The following is a 19,896-nucleotide window of genomic DNA, read 5'->3' as shown; positions in this document are numbered from 1 at the left end:
CAGTATCGAGATTGTTTTATCACCCATCCCTACATCCAGACATGGATCATTCCCCATTGCATTGCATTGTTTGGGTGTATCTAAACTGATTAATGGTGAAATAGCAGTTTTCTATATTAAATGATCCATCCTTTATCAGAGACGTTTTCCCACTGTGTGGGATTATGGTTAGCATAAAGTTTGGGACAAGAAACTGAAAATTCAGGCCAAGTATTTATGGTAACCCTTTTCTCCACTCTTAACTTTGTTCCTGATGTTCATTGGCAGCACCTGAACAGTACAGATGTTTTTCTAAGAATTGAACAACAACCTCCCACTCTTTGCCGAGCCAGTAATACCTGAAAATAACAGATGATCAGATGCCATTGTCAGAACAGACTTGGTGGTGCCTTTACAGATGTTGTTCTCTGCAGAGAAACATTAGTTCACACCACAAGTGATATTAGTTTGTGGTCTGATTAATAATTTAATCTCATCTGTACATTGGTACAGGTGTCCAACAAACTAAACCATATGCTTGTAATTACAAGGACCCTTTAGGAGGACACAAGGAGGGCCTGTCTTATGGCACAGCTGTATGAGACCCCCCACATATGGTTATGTTTGGGAACAAGCTGTTCTGAAACTTCTTAAATAAGGTTTCAAACTAATTAATGATTAGAGCTTAGTGATAAAACTATTTTTGACTGACAGAAAGACTCCAAACAAACTAGCAGCAGCAGAGCCTCGACATATTATCAGCTCGTCACTTTTGTATAACTAAAGCCCAGCAGACACAGAGCCATGTGCATCCCATTAGAATCATGTTGTTATTATACTGTTTTGTTTTTGTTTCTCACCACTTGAACCTTTTTTCTACATTTTTTGTCACCACCGTTAATTGGGTGTTCACTTTGATAAAATAGGCCTTAGATTGTGGTCCTAATCGTGTGCAACGATGGGCTGTTAGTTACCCAGGTTTAGCTGGCCCAAAAGAGGATGCAGTGTTAAGGCCGTTGCACACCAAATATGTAAATTTAAAATAGTATGACCTCATGTTTATGTTACAGAACAATTTCAGATTTGTTGATGTCATAAAGTATCATAAAAGGTTGCAAGTTGCAAGCCTTGGACTCAATGTACATTCATTTTTAGCTTGGTTTGAAAAGATAAACAAACAAATGAAAAAAGAAAAATGTGCAAACTGCTCCACAGCAGATTTACTTTTTTCAATTTCTAGTCATTTGATTTTTGTTAGTTTTAGACCAGTTGTAGTCAACAAAAACCCTGGTGTGTTATCCACTAGGATTTGGAATCTTTGAAATGACTGATTCTGTCGTCATGTTTCAGTTCTGAGTTGATTCTTAATTCAAAACTTTTTCTCGGCTGAATAAACAGAACAAATTACACTATATTTAGACCTCTTTCTCCACTGCACTGTAGGACAAACCATTCAAAACAGCTGCTAGTGGATATTTTTTGTCATAGTTTTTGTTGATGAACACTGCTCCACGGTAAAATGACCATACTTTGCAACTTGTCGCCAATTATATAATTCTCAATATTCACAGTAATTGCCTGGTAAAGACTGGAAACACATATTCATCTTGGGAACTGACAAGACTATTATGCAGTTCATTTTGAAAAGTCTTTTGTATCTTTGTGACTAATAAACTGATTAAAATGATGTATTTTGTTATTGACATTTCCCCCTGTAGTCTCTCTAATCCGCAAAATACAGTGCATGGTTAGAAGAGCTATGTGCACGCCAGTGTATCCAACTAAATGTGCTGAACTGAGGATGTGTTTTTTCAGATTCGTCCCCAGGAAATGTCAGAGAGCTGTTTCTGGGTACGGGCTGATGAGGACCAATATGCAAAACCTGAATTGCTCAGCAGAGTTGCTCTCACTTTTGGGTCACAAAGAGCAGGTAAGACATTTTTATGTTTATATATGTATTTATTATATTTAATGTCCATCTACTTGAGTGCTAAGAAGACTTTGTCGTCATTATCAGGCAGATGTTTTCACACAACCAAGCAGTTGTTTCAATTAACATTACTGCCACAAAGACCTTCTTTCAGGGTATTTCTGAAGATTTGTATTTCTACATAGATTATTCTGTCCTACTATATGTTTTACTCAGCACCAACTCATTTCCTCTCCACTTCACTTTCTCTCCCTTGTCCCCTCTTTCTGTCCAAGCTTTCTCACTTATAAATGTGGCCATTTGGCTCAATTATTTTGTGGTGGTAGGGAGGAAAATTGCAGGGTTCCTCAGTTGAGCTGTAGTTGTAAAAAAAAAAAAAAACAACAGAAAGATATGAATGTGTCTCTGTTTTTGTGTTGTGCATGTATGGGTGCCTGCTTGTGTTCCTGTGTGTAATTGGCTGTATGTCTTCATTGAGAAGGAATTTCATGACAAAGATACAAGCAAGTATGTTTATGTGCTTGTATCAACCCTCAAGACTACTGTTAGCAAACAAACTGCTTTTTATCACTTTCAGTGAATAGATATGCATAACAGAAGGGATCCCTTATTTGTTAGAGTCCAATTTAGTCCAATTTCCTTCCTTGTGTCCAGCATAGGTAGAGGTCTTTTATATGCTAAATTAGGGCAGGGCAATAAAATGATCGGCATCACAATAAAAGTTATGTCGATTTACGATGATAAACTTCAGACATTTTTAACTCTATGGATAGATCTAACGGCCTATCACACAGCAGAAATAAACGTGACAACAGCCAGTCAGTCTGCAGTTTTTGGCTTGCATGTCAAAGTACCGCTAAGTGTCGTTTGAACTACCGGAGAAGAAAGCGGACGTCCTCTTGAGAAGAGGGAAAATTGAGTGGAGCCAAGGGGCACAAAAGCCATGTGATGATACCGCAGCACCCAGATTAGCCTCTATGTTGGAGTCTGTCCCCAAGAAAACAGTGAACCCAAGCTGGTGAAGAAGGACAAACTATATATTTTATGTCTTTTTTTGATGTGAAGCACTTGGTGCATGTAATTTCTTTTGTTGTACAGCACTTTGAGCTGCATTTTTTTTATATGAAAGGTGCTATACAAATAAAGTTATTATCATTATTATTATTATTATTATTAATAAGATAATAGTAAATTACAGAGGGCGGGGTCTCTGCAAATAAATACACTGACGCACACTACTAGTGGGTCATAAGTGATGATTGAAAGGGATTACTTTTGTATGAGTCTATATATTGTTTTTTAGTAAAATACTGCTTTAACAGTTTGCAGCAGGGCTGTCCTTGCTGAATCAGAGTCCCCAGTGATGCCAGGCTGATTGGGATTTTGGTGGGCTATCCTGACTATTCCCGCTGGTAATGCTGCATGATAAGACACCATACAGTAATATCTTCACACATTAGTATGGCTGGAAAGGTGTGGAATATTCATGTACAAGGTTGTTGGAATGATTAAAGCTACAGCATGAGGTAGCAAGAGATGTTATCAGTCTTGTCCTCTCCTGTGCTTACTCTATTAGTCCCTTCTCTGATGATTTATTCACGTGTCTTGTGTTTTCTTTCTTGTCTTGTCACTGACTCAGCTAGCTTACGCCAATTTGAATTATTCATCCAGGTGTTATCTACCTGTCACAACTCTATGCTGCTCCTCACAAGGCACACAAGACCCCCCCTACACACCAGTGCACCCTTGTTCCCTACCGACAAGGTGTTGAATAATGGAGGGAGATCTAAATGGCAAACAGGTAGACAGACAGTTGAGCAGGTGTTCTCTGGAGAGGGCAAAGGAAGGATGTCCACTAGCAGACAATTGCACTTTTCTGTTAGGGTAATGACCCAGAACCTGGACACGTTCGCATGCATGCACGCACTCACACACTCACACGCGCACGCACTCACGTAGGCACAGCATTTTATTTTACAGTAATCATGACTCACACTTCTCATCATATGAAAAGGCACGTAACAGGACTGCTTCTCAGCAATACGCCAGCCGCTGAGTTTGTTACCGCTCATGGGTAATGCATTTTAGATTTGGTGAAGACATGAAATGTTTTACTGAATCAAACCTTTCACATGGTTTGAGTCCTTTCTCTCAGTTGTTTTCCTCCCTGTTTCTTCCTGTCCCAGTGGAGGTTTGTTGGAGCAGCATGACTGATAAGTTCAGCTGTAGGAGCCAGCTGCTCCTACAGTGAGTGTACGTGTATGTATACGTGCATGCAGCCTTATCTTCATATTAACACAACCATGTAGCATCATGTTTCGTCTCACTTATAAACAGCGGCATCTGGATCAGCATTAAACATTAAAAAGGACACAGTATGAAACAATATTCACTCAGTTTTCCTTATTAAATATTCATTTATTTCCCTTGAAACTTCCTTATTCTTTTGTGATGTTTGTGACCCTTGCTGTTGTTTTTTATGAGAATCCCTGCCATCCAATACACAAACTGCTGAGTCTGGATGGGGACAAGGAACAATCTGTTTTGGGACCATCACTATTATATTTTTGGAATACCTCAATTTAATCAAGTGTAAATAAAAATGCAGTGATTGTTTTTATTATGATTCAAAGTGTCTGGAAAAGGCCAGAAGTACACATTCAACCAGAATTTTAATACTGCCTTTGGAGGAGCAAATCAGATATGTATTTGACAAACATTATATTCACATTGGTATGGCTCTTCTGTTTAAGAACTCAGAGTGGAATTTGGTTTTTGGCAAAAGGTCAGTACCATTTTAACACATCTCCTCAGTGAGCAAATTGCGATAAACGGGTGTTTTTTACTTTTGAGAAAGCAGGTCAGAGTGAACAGAATTAGATAGACCATATTGAATAATACAAGTTGATTTTTGTGCTCTTCTCTCAAGTAGGGGAGAGCGATATGGCAAAAATATGCAATTTTTTTCAGGCAGGATCACGATCCACAATCTTATCATGATTCTTTTTCATCTTGATTTTTAAGGCTGTTTTGCAAGTTATTGAACAGTACTCAAGATTCAAGATTCAAAAAAGTTTATTTTCTGTCACATGATAGAAATGTTTTAGGTTAGGGGTCACAAACAACATAAAAACATACACCCATGCAGAGCTGCATTAAAAAGTAGTGAAAGTCTATTTGGCCTTGTTTAAAATGGATATTGCAGTGGGAAACCAAGCTAACAGTACAACCAAACTAATTTCACAGCACAGTTGATGTTGTGTAGAAGCGTTAGTGTGTCATTTCGGATAACTAGCAGGATGTGCACCGTTTAAAAAAGGCACCAACACAGTATACCTGAGCTGACATTATGCTGAATTGCAGCATGACAGAAGTTAGTTTTGCCAGTTAGCAGGCGAGCTAACCGCTAAACGGTCAGTTTAACATGATGTCCAGCAAGTGAGCCTCCAGGACATTGAAACTACTGTAGATATCACGAACACGCTACAAAGCATCATATCTGTGTGCTAATTGGTGAGCCGGTGACGTGATGATGCTCAGCATTTACCGTTAAAAACACACAGTTTGGGCTCCTGATGTGAACTGTGCAGATAGTTTGCTCTGCTGTGAGCTTGTTTTCACCTGAAATCCTTGTTACTGGAGGTCATTGTCTGCAGCAGATTGGAGATGTGGTACGAGGTGCTCGCCATGTCGGTGCTGTTAACCGTTAATCTCCAGACTGCAGCAGACTGCACTCTGTCAGGGAGAACTGATATCATGTGCACTTTAGCATGATACTAACAATCTCTCTGTTAAGGCAGATCGTGGAGACATTTTAATCGTCCCCGATCTAATATCGTCATATCGCACACCCCTACTGTCAAGTCTTTACTTACTAGCTGTAAACCTTTGATACAAATGTCCTGTCCTAAACAATAAAAATATAGGGAACTTTTCAGTTAGGGACAAAACAGTGAGAAGGTGTCACTCTAATCTGTTAAGGTTATGTGTTTAGTCTAATTTCCAGTCTATCATTAAGCACAGGAGCAGTGAGAGACTATTTTGCATGCTAGAGGGGGTAAAGAAAAGCAACCTGAAATTGACTTCATAAATTGTGTGCATTTAAACATTCACAGTAAAGCACATGACTTCCATCCAGAGTGTCTTTTCTGAGACAAGCTATTTTGTGAGGTTGTTTACTTGTCTTCACATATTGACCCTCCCAAATCTTCCAGGATGTAGCTGTTGTAATAGCCCATGGGCAGGATCAGTTCCTTTTATTGACCTGGCTAAAATAACCCTTAATTATTGAGGCTGCAAAGAGCAGCACGGATCAGTCCATTTTCTTTGTGAATTGCTTTTCAAGTCCATTATGGTAAAATTGTTTCGGACATCTTAAATTTATAAGAGGGAAAGAGCGAGAGTGAGAAAGATTGTAGTCCAGAGTGAGAGCAATACTTCTTTATATTTGTCTTTGATCACCCTGCCTGTTTTTTGTCCATTTTTATCAAACTTTCTTAAGTTGTTTTTGGCTTTATAGTATAGTGTTTTTGCCTTATAGTTAAGTCCTCACATTCAACATATGCATCATATTGACACATACGTAGGACCATCATCTGTTAGTTTCTTTTTCTAGTTAGTTTCTGTCTGTGAATTTATTTTTAGTGCTTGCTCATGGGGGAATGTTGGTTATCCATAAAATAAAGAGTACAGTCTTGACCTGCTGTATGTGAAAAATGCCCTGAGATAACTTCTGTTGTAATTTGGTTTGGCACTAAATAAATAAAATTGAACTGAATTACATATCACTATTCTTAGCAGTGCCAGATATTCAGCACTTATCAGCATGTTAGAATGAGTAAGCCTTGTAATTTTCTTTCAGACTTCGGAACTGTGAAATGAATCCTGTTTAGCAGCTAAGGTCAACTTAATGTTCTATACCAAAGTTATTTGCTCTGAACAAGAACGATCCTTGAGAAGTCATGTAATGTAAGTCATATACTCCCTCATTTACTTATACAGTCTTTTATCTTGGCCCTGTTATGACCAAATGTCATAATATCTGAGCTTGACTACACCTCAAATCATACTAGTCACAGTGTGGTGTGCGTTTGTACTCATTGGCATTTTGCATAGCTGCTTACACCTCAGCCTGATAGATGAGTATCAGACAGCTCAACATCCACTCAAAGAAGCACCCTAATTAGTCTGGAGGTGCATGTCACCTATGCTGAAAGCTTGATGCCTCCAATAATTGTGTGCATTAGCCATGGCCCTGTTTTTGATCACAGTTGCCAGGTAGCAGAAAAACTAATGAAATGTCATGTGTCGTTGTTTTTCTAACATGGAAAAAAAATAACTTGTTGCTTAACAGACATTGTACAAAACAAGATAAGAGTAAGTCTTTGTAATGATTGCATGATGAGAGGAATGGGAAGTATGAATAGAAGAAAGAGAAGTAAATGGCAAATGACTGATTTTATCTCGTTTTAGACATTTATACAAAAACATTCCTTGTTAAAATAGTTATTTGGTGTTGAGTAGTGTAACGAGTATTACAGCCACTGTCTGTACATTTTGCCAGGTTGGATTTTTTAATCATTCAAATCTGAAGCAATTTTGATAAAAAGCAAACTAGGCTCAGTAAGCTAGATGATTCTCATGGGGAATGATGTGGTTGGTGATGGTATATTTAACCACTACTGTTCAGTTAAACACACATAGTTTAACAGCAAATGAGTTATAATATGTAACAGGCAGCAACTTCCACCTTTTAAAGATGCACAACAGGTAACAGAAATTAAATGTAAACACAAGAAAGTTTAATTTAAACTGCACAGGCAACTGTACTATGACTAATGGCAGCATCCAAAATTTTTGTTGATTGGGCAAATATGCAGTGTCTAGTAGACCATTATATCCTTTGAAATTTGAAAGGCTATATAGACCAAAATTAAAGTTGCAACGCAGTTGCTCAAATTAGGTTGACAAGATGTCAGATACTTAATCAGGTGTATTTAGTTGACATGTACATAGTCAAGGCAAGTCAGGCAACTGTATTGATTTATAGAAGAACACACTCACACAAACATATTTGGTTTAGTATGCAAGGGGAAACCCTGCAGAAGAGACAGGGAATATATATCAAGTCTAATTGTGACCTGTTACAGTGAATCAATGGTGGTGGTCAGATAGGATTGTACGTTGCCTCAGGAAAATGTTGTTGATTTCTTATTTCCTCGCTCATTAAAAAGAAAGGCACTCTTCCTGTGCTGTTAATTATGACACCCATCCTGCGTACCAAAAAACAGTTTGTCTGGGTGTGCAAGCTCACTCAAGTGCTCTTTTCATTAACACCTACGTGCATGAATACACATAAACACACTTAACTTTGGATCAAATATGGACTTTTTAAAAATGCTTTACAAAAGAAACACACGATAATTTGCTTCTACCACTGACCAAATTTAGTTTCTCTTCTGTATAACCAATATGTATCTCAATATTAAGAGTTTTAGAGGATGATATTGGAGGTCACAACATAAATCTGAATTCCTTATAGAGATGATTATCTCTCTACATGGTATATCATTATTTATATCACATAACATTTCCACTTAGTTAATCAATTTTATGTTTTAGGACACCGTGGAGTGTATTTTTTCTTTTATACAGAGGATAAATTGTAATGACTTTGGTGATACCCTGACTTTTCCTATCGTGTCATATAGCCGCCATGGAGTTGACATTTGTGGTTCAGAGTGAAATATCTTGACAACTATTTGATGGATTGCCATAAATTTTGATACAGATATTCTTTGTCCCCAATAAACTGAGTTTACAGTATGAGCTCTCCTTCATTTGCAGAATGTGCCTTGGAGGGCAGTACTAGGCAAAGTCCGGGAGCTGACTACGTAATGAGCTGCTGTTTTAGTGAAGCAGACGATGAATACATGCAGATTGTGAACTAAATAACAACCACAGCGAACATTTACGCATTGCCATCTTCCAAGTAAATCTGGCCCTTAATCTTGTTTGCCTATGTTCTGCTTAGATAGAAAAAAATTCTCACAAATCTGAAACAGATGTTTACATTGCATTTAGATTCTCAAGATTATATAGTCCATGTTTGCCAATTGCACTCACGCAAATATTCTGGCCTTTATTGCCAACTAGTGGTGATTACATGTTCTTTTCTCATCCTATTCAGCTTTGATGCAGAGTTATAATATAATGTAATTATACCTCGCAGCTGGCTGGAGGCACTAGTGCAACACAACCACACCTGGCCACACCTAGCTGTGATCATGGGTGTGGTCAGAGGTTGAACAGACTTGCACCTTTCAACCCATAGTAGTCAGTGCAGCAATATTTAGGCTCCATACAAGATCTTGTGTGGAATTACAATTTGAGTGCTCCCAAATTTGAAGCTAAGACATGGAAACTAAAATCACGCTCTATTTCTTCACTGTCTGCTCTCTCTTACAACACAGCTGCTGTTCTGTGAGAGTCAATGCATACGAGTAGACAGCTTGCCTTGTGTAAGATGACACAGCTGTAGACTAGTGTCCGTCTCTACTTGCATTCACAACATAATAAAAGTTCCTCTCAACTTTTCAGAGTATGAAAAATAGGATGTGTGGAATGAGTCGAATTAACTCATGAACGTTTTGAGGTGAGCATTTCTTGCAAATTGGAAGGAACAGTTTGAAGAATTCTTGTCACTCAAGAGGTAGTCAGAGGTTTTAAATGCCTGAGGTAATGAATGTAAGTTTAATAGAGCCACTAGTACCACTGTTGATGCTGCTGCCATTGCTTTCGGTCCTTGAATAGTGATCTTTCTACCATACAGACAGTTTTTTAAAGCCATCTAACAAGGCATCAGATGTAGACTTGGCTGCTCATGTACAGTTTCTCGATAAAGCCTAATATCTATGTTATATTACTATTATATCTACTGGCCTTGCCATTAAAGTACTGGCTGTACTCTACCATGAGCCCACCTCCCAACACATACACACACACACACATACAGTATATTTCTCCATTCTTTTGACCTCATTACTCAGTCTCAAATGTTTTTCTGCTTCTTCCTCTCTGCTCTTACTGTGAGGGCCTGGTCAGTTTATGTCATTGCAACTCCAGGCACGCAGTCTTATTTCTTCCTACTGGCTTCCTGAGATGTTATCATGTTCCCATAGTATACAGTAAAAAGGTTATATTAGTTTATTTCATACAGATTATATCTCATCTCTTCTGTCGGGCGATTTTCCCGTAAACATAGATAATGTGACTTGTAAACTTTCACATAAATAGCTGTTTAGTGTAATATTTATGTGTTGTTGTTTGTTGCATTTCCCAGTCAGCACAGGCAAAATGAAAACAACCCTGAAACAGGACAAGTGCTCAAATGTATAAAATTAAATTTATCATATTTCACACTTTCTCTTGCAAATGTTTTATGGTTATTTACTTTTTATAAGACAACCACTTGAATCAGTATTTCATACCACCTATATTTCAAAACAAAATTATAATAATCACATCTTTGACTAGTCAGATGTCTTCACCAAAAAGACACGTAAGTGAATCTCACGTTCCATGATGTGCTCATGGTTTTTTTTTTCATATTTAAATTGTCCCACATCCTAAACTTTTCAGTGGAGTTCTGTACTCAGCCTTTGTTGGCTAATAAGGCAATACAGTTTTGAGTAGGAGTGGGTGAAAAAATCGATTTACGTAAGAATTATGATTCTTATATTCTGTGATTCTGAATTGTTTTACAAATGTCAAGTGTTGATTTTCGTAATAACGTCATGTTGACAGAACAAAAAAGATGGAACTCATGAACGAGGACACAATGCGTTACCTGGACAGTGTACAGCATGCACACACTAGAGTAGTCTTGTAGTCCATCTTCAAAAAAGGCATGTATATTGTATACAGCATCACAGTGGAGACTTACATGCATATTGTATACATACTTATATACATTTTGTAAGATGCTTTTGAAAGTCTGTTAAGAATCACTAGTTTGTGTACCATAACAGTTACTATTCTAAAAAGCTAACTCTGTTAGTTCCTCGCTATCAACAGCTATCAACAGCTATCAACTTTAGGGCAAAGGTTACAAATGTTAAAATATTTCCACAACAGTAAAATGTTTTTTCTTTCCTTTGGGTTAAAATTTGATTTAGTGACACTAAAGGAGTTGTTTTCATATGTTTGCTTTTAAAAGGGGAGATATTATGCTTTTTGTGAATTTCTGTTATTTATATACTGTTAATGGTGTTGGATATGTAAACATGGTCAAAGTTTCAAAACTTGAGGTTAACATAATAAAAATGCTCCCTGCAAGTCAAAAGCCCAGGCTTAAAGCTGCTCTGAACGCTTCGACTGCAATAGTTCCAGAGCCAGCCGAAGTCACCCGAGGGGCAGGTGGGCCTTAAAGAGACAGGAGCTAAAATGTCCTGTTTCAGACAGATGCTCACCTGTAAACCTGACGCTACAATGTCTGCATCTGAACTCTGAGCTTTAATCTATTCCCTTGACATCTGAGGGCTTTAATTGCAGTCTTTGTGGTTACTGTCTCATATACTGAGGGTAGGACCTGTAAGGGTAGAGAGGAGTCCTTCTCAGAGCTCTATCAAGGAACTTCAAAAGCAAGAGAACTGAAAGAGACATAAGCTGAAGCACTATTGTTATTCATTGTCACAAATTGTCAACTGACCCGTGTAGTGAGTAACTGTAAAGTGACTGCAAAAATCTGCATTTTTATGGCATCTCATCTTCACTGAAATTAACACAAACCAAAGAACTGTGTTTTGTTTTATGAAGTACTTCGACAGTGGGATTTTATTTTTCTGGAAATTATTTACACATGCAACAAGAATTTGAATTCACTGAGAAAACTGTTTTGCATATTTCAAGCTTGTAGATTTTTTTTTCCTTCCCACAAGGAGACTCAGAAAATACATCATCTCAAAGTCTTCAAGTCTTCTACAAGTTTTTACTACAATCAGTATAATGAATATGGGTCAAAACAAATTCACACATGTATTAAAAATGTGACAGACAAGATCTGTACAGGGGCAAGGCACTATGTTAATGCATGCAATAAGAGCAACAAATCTGTATTATATTGTATTCTATTTAAGTGCAGGAACTAGAAGCTCTGACCTGTGATGTCAATTATAAGATCGTCATTATTGACTATTAATGTCACTGGTGACTTATCAATAACTTATCACTAATGGAACATTAAAACCAAGAGATTCTGTAATTCTCTGTGATTCCCTGTGATTATGAGAATCTGTAGCTCTGCTCTGTTTCTAGTTTTGTCAGTTTTGTCCTTTATCGTGAAGAAATATAGACTGAATCTAAACTGCCGAAGTTTATAACAATGAGACTTTTTCTATTTATGCATATAATAACTCTCTGTATTCAGTGCAATGCTTTCTGCTGTCTCTCTGCGAACAATATAATGTCTAAAATAATGCTTTCTTCAAACATCACTAACCACTTGTTCTTTCTCTTGTTTGCTCTGCCTCTGTGTCTCTCTCTCTTTCTCCTCTTGCTGTTTCTTAATATTGTTCTTGCAACTTCTACTTGGCTGCATGATCTACCTTGATGTTTTGCTCTGCAACAGAAACCAAAGGTTAGTATTTTTCATTTTTATGTTTTGCACTTTTTACCCTGTAGCTCAGCAGCTTACTTATTTTTTGTTTTTTTACACACTTAATCTATCTTAAAGGTCTTCAGTCTCCCAATATTTATCCTTCAATGAACCTTACCAACACACAGTTATGGAGTAAGGAATGTCACATACACCTTTATAAATAAATCCAAATATAATTATTAAGTTACAGACTTATTGGTCATATTTTGAAGGAGCTGCAGTACATCGACTATACCTGCGCTGTAACTGCAAGGAAAGTAAATTCCAACTAGATTGAAATTTTGACAGAAGAGAATCAACAATTAACAATTAACTTAGTTGTGTGTTGAAATCACATTGCAAATGCCCTGGAAAATTTGCCATCAAATTGGCCCTGCTGAAACATCACACTGGAGTACAGTTCTTGATCACCAAGCACATTCAGTTCACCTCTCAGTTTATTTATTTACTGAATTATTTTGGTGCAGTGTGATTACTTTTTCTGCTTGCACTGTTTCAAAGTAGCACGACTATTCATCCTGTTAGCTTTGATCCTGAACTGGAGCATTAGAGGTTCATGAGAGAATGTGTAGCACATGAATAGATTGCATTTCACATAGTTATACAAAGCTTTATTTCTTTCACATCTGGCCTAATGTGTTATTGTTTGTGATGAGTCATTTCATGTGTAAGTGTGTAGTCTGCGTTCAGATTTGTACTCTTTAATCTTCATGAAACTCTGAATTGTGAATTTTCAACTAAATAGGTGGTAGTCTTGGTGGCCTTGCTTTAAGCTCTTAGAAATATCATTAACAACTGCAAATTGCTTTTATGCTGTTTCTTTGACTTTATTTATTAATTGCCTGAGACTTTTTCAAAAGTTTATGGCATGATCTTAAAGCAAAGTACATAGGGCTAGTTATTAACATCCCCCAGTTAACATAACATGCCAAAGTCAGTTATGTATCAATGATTCCATAAGGACATTGACTCAAGAGACAAAACAAAAGAAATATATATATATATTGCTATGCATTGCTACTTACAATGCATGCTGGCAGCAATGAATAACCCTCTCCCTACTCCCCCGTTACCAAATGGAGTAAAACATTTGGATTTTTTTCTTCATTAGTATATTGCCAGTGAGTACACATTCACATGTGCACACAGTCTGAATGTTGAATACCACGAGGACTAGAGAAACCTATGCCTTTGCTTTGATTTTCTTACCACAAAATTGCAATCAAATTCTTCCAAGTGAGGAAGACTATTGCTGAAGTAATACTGTCCTCTCTGTATCTGTGCTTTAAATACACACACACATAGTTTTGAATCAATTTGGTGAAGGTAACATGAAGCAGGTCTCATTTCTCAGGTGTATTGATACTCAAACTGTGACACTGTGACAATGTTATTATAACACACTATAATCTAATTATACTCAGATATAAGGACATATTTAAGTGTTAAGTAATGTACAGTATTTGTCAGTCATAACTTCTCCTTTGAAGACATCTGTTATATTACTACCATTGTTTTACTACACTCACTGGCCACTTTATTAGGTACACCTGTGCAATCTAATGCAATCCAATGCAACAACTCCAATACAACTGCCATAAATTCTACATTTATGAAGCTTATACATTTTCAATTTTGTTGACATTGTCAGAAAGGCGATAGTTCTACTTTATGTTTATTATTGACATTGTAGTGGGTGGTGGTGTAATGGAGCGAATTATATTGAAAAGTGTTCCTAATATTTTGACCTCCTCATGTATGTCAATGGAGTGGACAAAACATTAGGAACACCATTCAATATAATGCACCCCAGTACACCACCACCACCACCGACTACGACCTCAATAATAAACATAAAGCAGAATTATCACCTTTCTGACAATGTCAACAAAAACTGAAAATGTATAAACTTTGTAAATGTAGAATTAATTGCAGAGCTGTTGTATTTGAGTGCATTAGATTGCACAGGTGTACTTAATGAAGTGGCTGGCGAGTATATATTGTCATTCATTATCTGTTTATCTACCACTTATGTATATAATAATAAACACATACAGTATATTTGCTTACAGCTACTATTATAGTTGTTACCAAGTTGAACGCTTATGAGTGTGACTTCAGCCTACCAGTAAGCATACTGTTATTGTGTTAATAAATGACGATGGGTGTAAATTTTAAGGATTGATATTAATGGTTATAGTGTTGTTAATGTAGGCATCCAGTTATAAGAGGAGAGTGTTGAAATAAAAATATTGAGAATTATTTCTTATTAAATCGTACCACCCTGAATCACAACTGGATTTTGACATACCCAGAGTTTTCCAGCCCCAAGAGCTTCCCCTTTTGGAATTGCTGTAGTGTCACTATAATGAACCATTTGTGACATCATAGGACTACTTATTTCTTTGAAGTCCATATAATTTTTAATCACAAAAATTTGAAAGGCCAAGGCAGAGAAAGAGACACCACTTCTCTTTACTCTTAGTGGCACAGAAAAGAAGAAGAAAGGGAGAAACAAACAAGCAAATGTAGTGAGTGGATGCCCATAGAGGATGCTGACAGCTCTCAGAACTTTAAGCAGTTTCTGTGATTTCATGGATAGCCTCTAGAGAAGCTCTTTGAGATCATCAGTGTCAATAGATGGAGATAAAACATGTACAGCAAGGCTTTCCTGTGGGTGTTGGCGAGGGTGAAAATCACAGTATATTTTAGAAACACTGACAGGTGGGAATTGAGGGATATGTGGCACCCCTTTATACTGTACTTTCTCATCTGGCCTTTTGTGTTTATTCAGTTATACCAACAGTGAGGTTACTGTCTTCTAGTTTAACGTTAAGCGACATCAGTAGAAACCAACCAGCAGAATGCCTCCCTCTATTCCACTCTGCTTCTCTCTTCTTTGTTCGGTTTTTGTTCTTGATCATTGAAAGCAGATCTTTGTGAAAGTGGGATGGAGAAGATTAATGTAATTCTTTGAGTTACACGATAAGTTATATCAGGCTTGGGCCTGATATAGCTATATATGTAATTTAGATATGTAATTCTGCTGCCTGGTCTATTCTGTACACACATGTATTGCATGGCTATACCTCTTCTCTTGCTCCTCCTGAGATTTCTTTCATTTTTTTTTCCCGTTAAAGGTTTTTTTTATGGGAGTTTTTCTTTATTTGATTTGAGGGTCTAAGGACAGAAGATGTATACTGTGCAGATTGTAAACCCTCCTGAGGCAAATTTGTGATATTGGGCTATATAAATGAAAACTGAATTGACTTGATTTGACATGACTTGAATTGACTCAGGCTAAATGTACAACTTATTTTAGGATATTTAATTTGATATGGAGACCTTGACTGCTGCTTATTTACACAAGCAGCAGATACGAAGCACAGTTTGATTTGGAACCCCAATGAATGTATGTAAGTCCAACATTCATTCACCATGTCGTTTTGTTTTGCTCTCCACCAACACCTGAGGGAAATATCACTCTTTAGCTTCTAAATGCCCCGCTATGTTCAACAACTATAGTTAATCTTGTAACATTTTCTGTCTGCTGTTTGGTGCAGGGCATGTAGTGTATGGTTTACAACACAGTAAAGTTGTGGTCTGTAAAACCAAAACAACGAGCTGGAAAAACTCATATACTCTGTGTAGAGATGAGAAGAACTTCAAAGTCGGGTCATAATCATTGATTTATCAAGAAAATGGTCGTCACATTACTCGATAATTAAAAACATTTTGCAGCCTTAATGATATGTCAATATTGTGTTCACAACTTTTTTCCGCTGCCCCCAAGGGGCCCAAAAGATCAGTTAATGCAATTTAACATTTGGGTCAAGGTGCCAGTAATGCATGTTTACATGTGTGGTATAACATATTGGCTACCATGTTCCTATCTTTTTCGACTCCTGTTTCTTATACCCCCTCATTCCATGGACTTTAATGTTATAGACAGGAACACTTAAGTTTATTTTATTTTTTTATCGGAAATGTATCCTCAGTAAGGTTCTTTTTGCTTTCAGAATGTTTTCTCATTCTTTCTTTATGATAAAAAAAACAACAAAAAAACAAACTAGCACTGTTGCCCCTTAACAAGTGAAATGCACCAAGTGTATGAAAAATTACTTTTGCCTACCTCTCTGTTATGCATGAACACATATTAGTCCTTTAAACCTTAATGCAATATACATTTATTTCATACCACTTTTTCATATTTGGAGATTAATGCGCCTGTCACACTTCTATGTAATATATGCAATATGTTGTCATACTTGCTCCCTTTCATGGTCAAAGTGGAGGTATCTTAATTGACATCTAGAATAATTCAGCTATGTTATTTCCCTTTCTCTTTGTTTATCAAGAGAGAGCAGAGAGATTCACCGTTGACCATAGTGCTGGGAAAATGAGCAACAACATGGAGAGAGCTGCCCTTTTCTTGGGCTTCTTTTCGTTCTAATAAATAACATCCAATTAGATGAAACCCTCAAAGATCACAAAAGCAGTTTGCCATTTCTCCCCAGGATACAAGCATCTGCTAATAACCTACCTTTACCACAAAGTCAAACACTACAATGTAAGAGACAGAAACGTTGAGAAACAGAAAGGGTGTCCAAGAATGCAAGTGTTAAAAATGGTGCCTTATCAATGGTATGAGTATATGCATAAGTATAAGCATAACTCTACTAAGTTGACTACACCTTGTAACCTCAATACTGTCGGGGTGTCTGCAAGAAAAGGTGGTAGGCCCGGCGGCGGCACTGGGGGATGGGGTGGGTTGTTGCTAAGGTGTTGCCATGTGTAAAGGTGTTACCGGTGATACATGGTGTTTTGTTGTTGGTTTCTGTTTTTCCGTTTTCCGTCGTTTTCCTTTTTTTTTTTTTTAATAGAAATGAAACACATTTAGTTCATTTTTGCATATCAGCGCCCATGTTCATCAAATTAAAAAACTCGGACAGAGTAGCAGAGTGAGATGTCTGTCCTCCCCCCTGCTCTCCGTTGTAAACACATGTAGCTGTTAGCAAGCAGCTGCTCTCATATTTCCCCAAGACTCTGTGCTTGTTTTTGGCAAAAACTCTCCCGCTGTCTGCTAGCTCAGCCTGCTCTCAGATGGCTGGTGCAGCCTCACCCTCTCTCTCTCTCTCTCTCTCTCTGTCCCTCTCCCTCTCTCTCTCTCCCTCTCTCTCTCTCTCTCTCTCTCTCTCTCTCTCTCTCTCTCTCTCTCTCTCTCTCTCTCTCTCTCTCTCTCTCTCTCTCTCTCTCTCTCTCTGTTGACTGCACACTTGCTACGCACTGACCTATTCCTTAAAAGAGCTACGCTACTTGTATAACACATTTTAGTTTAGAAAATTTCTTAAAATACATAATTAAAAAATCCCTGTTGCTTAGGCCCAGCGGGGGGGTCAACTCAGGCCCGGGGGCCCTCCAGGCTTGCAATACATTGGCAGAAATGGAATATAATATTCCTAAGTATTATTTTCATAGTCTTATTTTCGGGTGTATAATCACCTGAAAATAAGTACTGTTGTGTTTTCTTTACCTTAGAATGAGCCCTTTATATCTACATAGGGAGTGGGTTCTCTTCCACGGAGCCCATGTTGCACCGCCATGTTTCTACAGTATCTCAGAACAGACAAACCAAACACTGCCTCTAGAGAGGGTGTTTTGCTTTTTTCACAAGTTTTGCGGCCACCATAGGTTCTCCTACATGCTTGGAAGGGGAGAGGAAGGGTATTTAATTGGTTGCAATCTGCAACCTCACGGCTAGATGCCACTAAGACTTACACACTGGTCCTTTCATATTGATTACTAGTAATCAGAATGTTAGTGTGCTACTCATTGCCCTCATAAGCATTTTATAGTTTTTCATACTGTACAGGTATATCTTGACTTATTTTGATTTTGATGATCACTTGAGTCATGACTCATGCGTTTCACAGTGCTAGGACAGATAGCCAAGGTTAAGCTTGTGAAGGTATACAGTGTTTGTTGTACAGTGCAACATGAAATCTTTATAAGGAAAAAGTAATTTTTTTTCCAATTGAATGAATTGTAGAAGTGAGAGAGTAGATATTCAAAACTTGAACGAGATGCTTCACAAGTGTCCCCTTTTTTATGTTTCTTGCCCTAGCATTAAGGATGTGTTCTCAGTGGATGTCAGGCTCTACAGATCAATGTAGCCTGTTAAAGAGAAAGTTAAAAAAAGACCAGCTCTCTACCCGCTGCTGGCATGCTGTAAGAGATAATTAGACAGCCCATTTCCATATGATTATAACAGCCAGGGAAGACAGCATGTTTGTGTGGGTTTTGTCAGTTTTCACAGGCATATTTGGGGACTACTTGATGGAAATGGTGGGTGTGTGTGTGGGAGGGGTTATGCTTGTATGGGTGGCTGAGTGGTTTAGGAGTGCACATGATCAAGGGAGGGCTCCCATGTGGAGGTAAAGACCATGGTCAGAGCTGACAGCTTGTCATGATCAGTCAAACCCATGCTTCCAGTCTGTGAGGCTTCACTACAATAACCCTCAGAGTACTTCTAAATTTGAGCCCCTTAACATATCCACATGGTCATGGTTAATAGGTCTCTCAAATGCAAGGTGGGTGTATTTCTTAGAACAGCAATAGCTTTTGTGATATGCTGTGCGGAGAACTTGGTAGGCTTTTGAATTACAACAAAAGGAGCTCAGGAGGTTGGTGGACACCATCATAGAGGAATTATGAAGAGATTGAGGACTAGAAGAGGTGGGGATGATATGATGGAAAAAGGTAGTAGGTGGTTTCTTTTAAATAGAATTCCTGGAGGAGGCTTAAAAAGTATCTTAGATTTATAGAACTTACAGTCAAAATGTTTTTTTATATAGTCATGTATGCTTTGAGTTGTCTTGAGCTCAAGACTTATTTACCATAAACATGTCATCGACATCGAAAAAACAAAAAAGTATAGGTTACCTTCGAAGGTGTGCAGAGTCCAGTTGTAGTCACAGAGGGTTGGAGGTTGAAACGGCTGCTAAGATGACATTAACATGTTGAAATATAGCTTGTTTTGAGCAGCTTTGATTACCTGAGGACAGCAGTAGGATGATGTCCATGTCATGCTGTCTAGTAGTTAGTGTTTCTCTCCATCGATATATATCTATTCACATCAAATGGACTTTCTCTCCTGTGTGTCTCTCTCACACTCTGCCTTGCTTGTTCTCCCTCTTTCTCCTTTTTTTCCCATTCTCCCTTTGCTTTTGCTGTGACATTTAAAAGAACACTATATATCTATATTGACTTCATGTGGCTGCAGAAATTTTGTGCCATTATGAGAGAGCTCATCAAATGCATAACCATTAAA

At 37.7% G+C, this 19,896-nt stretch overlaps 1 protein-coding gene across 6 annotated transcripts in view; it reads left to right on the top strand.

Moving 5' to 3' along the window:
• LOC122982863 (protein diaphanous homolog 3-like) overlaps positions 1-19,896 on the top strand; it is a 190,865-nt gene that overhangs the window by 54,934 nt on the left and 116,035 nt on the right. For 4 of the 6 annotated variants that reach the window (XM_044352474.1, XM_044352489.1, XM_044352459.1 and 1 more), the window contains 2 exons: positions 1,795-1,909; positions 12,537-12,545. In XM_044352474.1, the coding sequence (XP_044208409.1) occupies positions 1,795-1,909; positions 12,537-12,545 (124 nt within the window). The remainder of the gene's footprint in view (positions 1-1,794; positions 1,910-12,536; positions 12,546-19,896) is intronic. The other 2 variants (XM_044352483.1, XM_044352467.1) reach the window with 1 other exon arrangement.

The sequence above is a fragment of the Thunnus albacares genome, chromosome 1 (assembly GCF_914725855.1).
Source record: "Thunnus albacares chromosome 1, fThuAlb1.1, whole genome shotgun sequence".
Classification (NCBI taxonomy): Eukaryota; Metazoa; Chordata; class Actinopteri; order Scombriformes; family Scombridae; genus Thunnus; species Thunnus albacares.
This window is presented reverse-complemented; position numbering and strand designations above follow the sequence as displayed.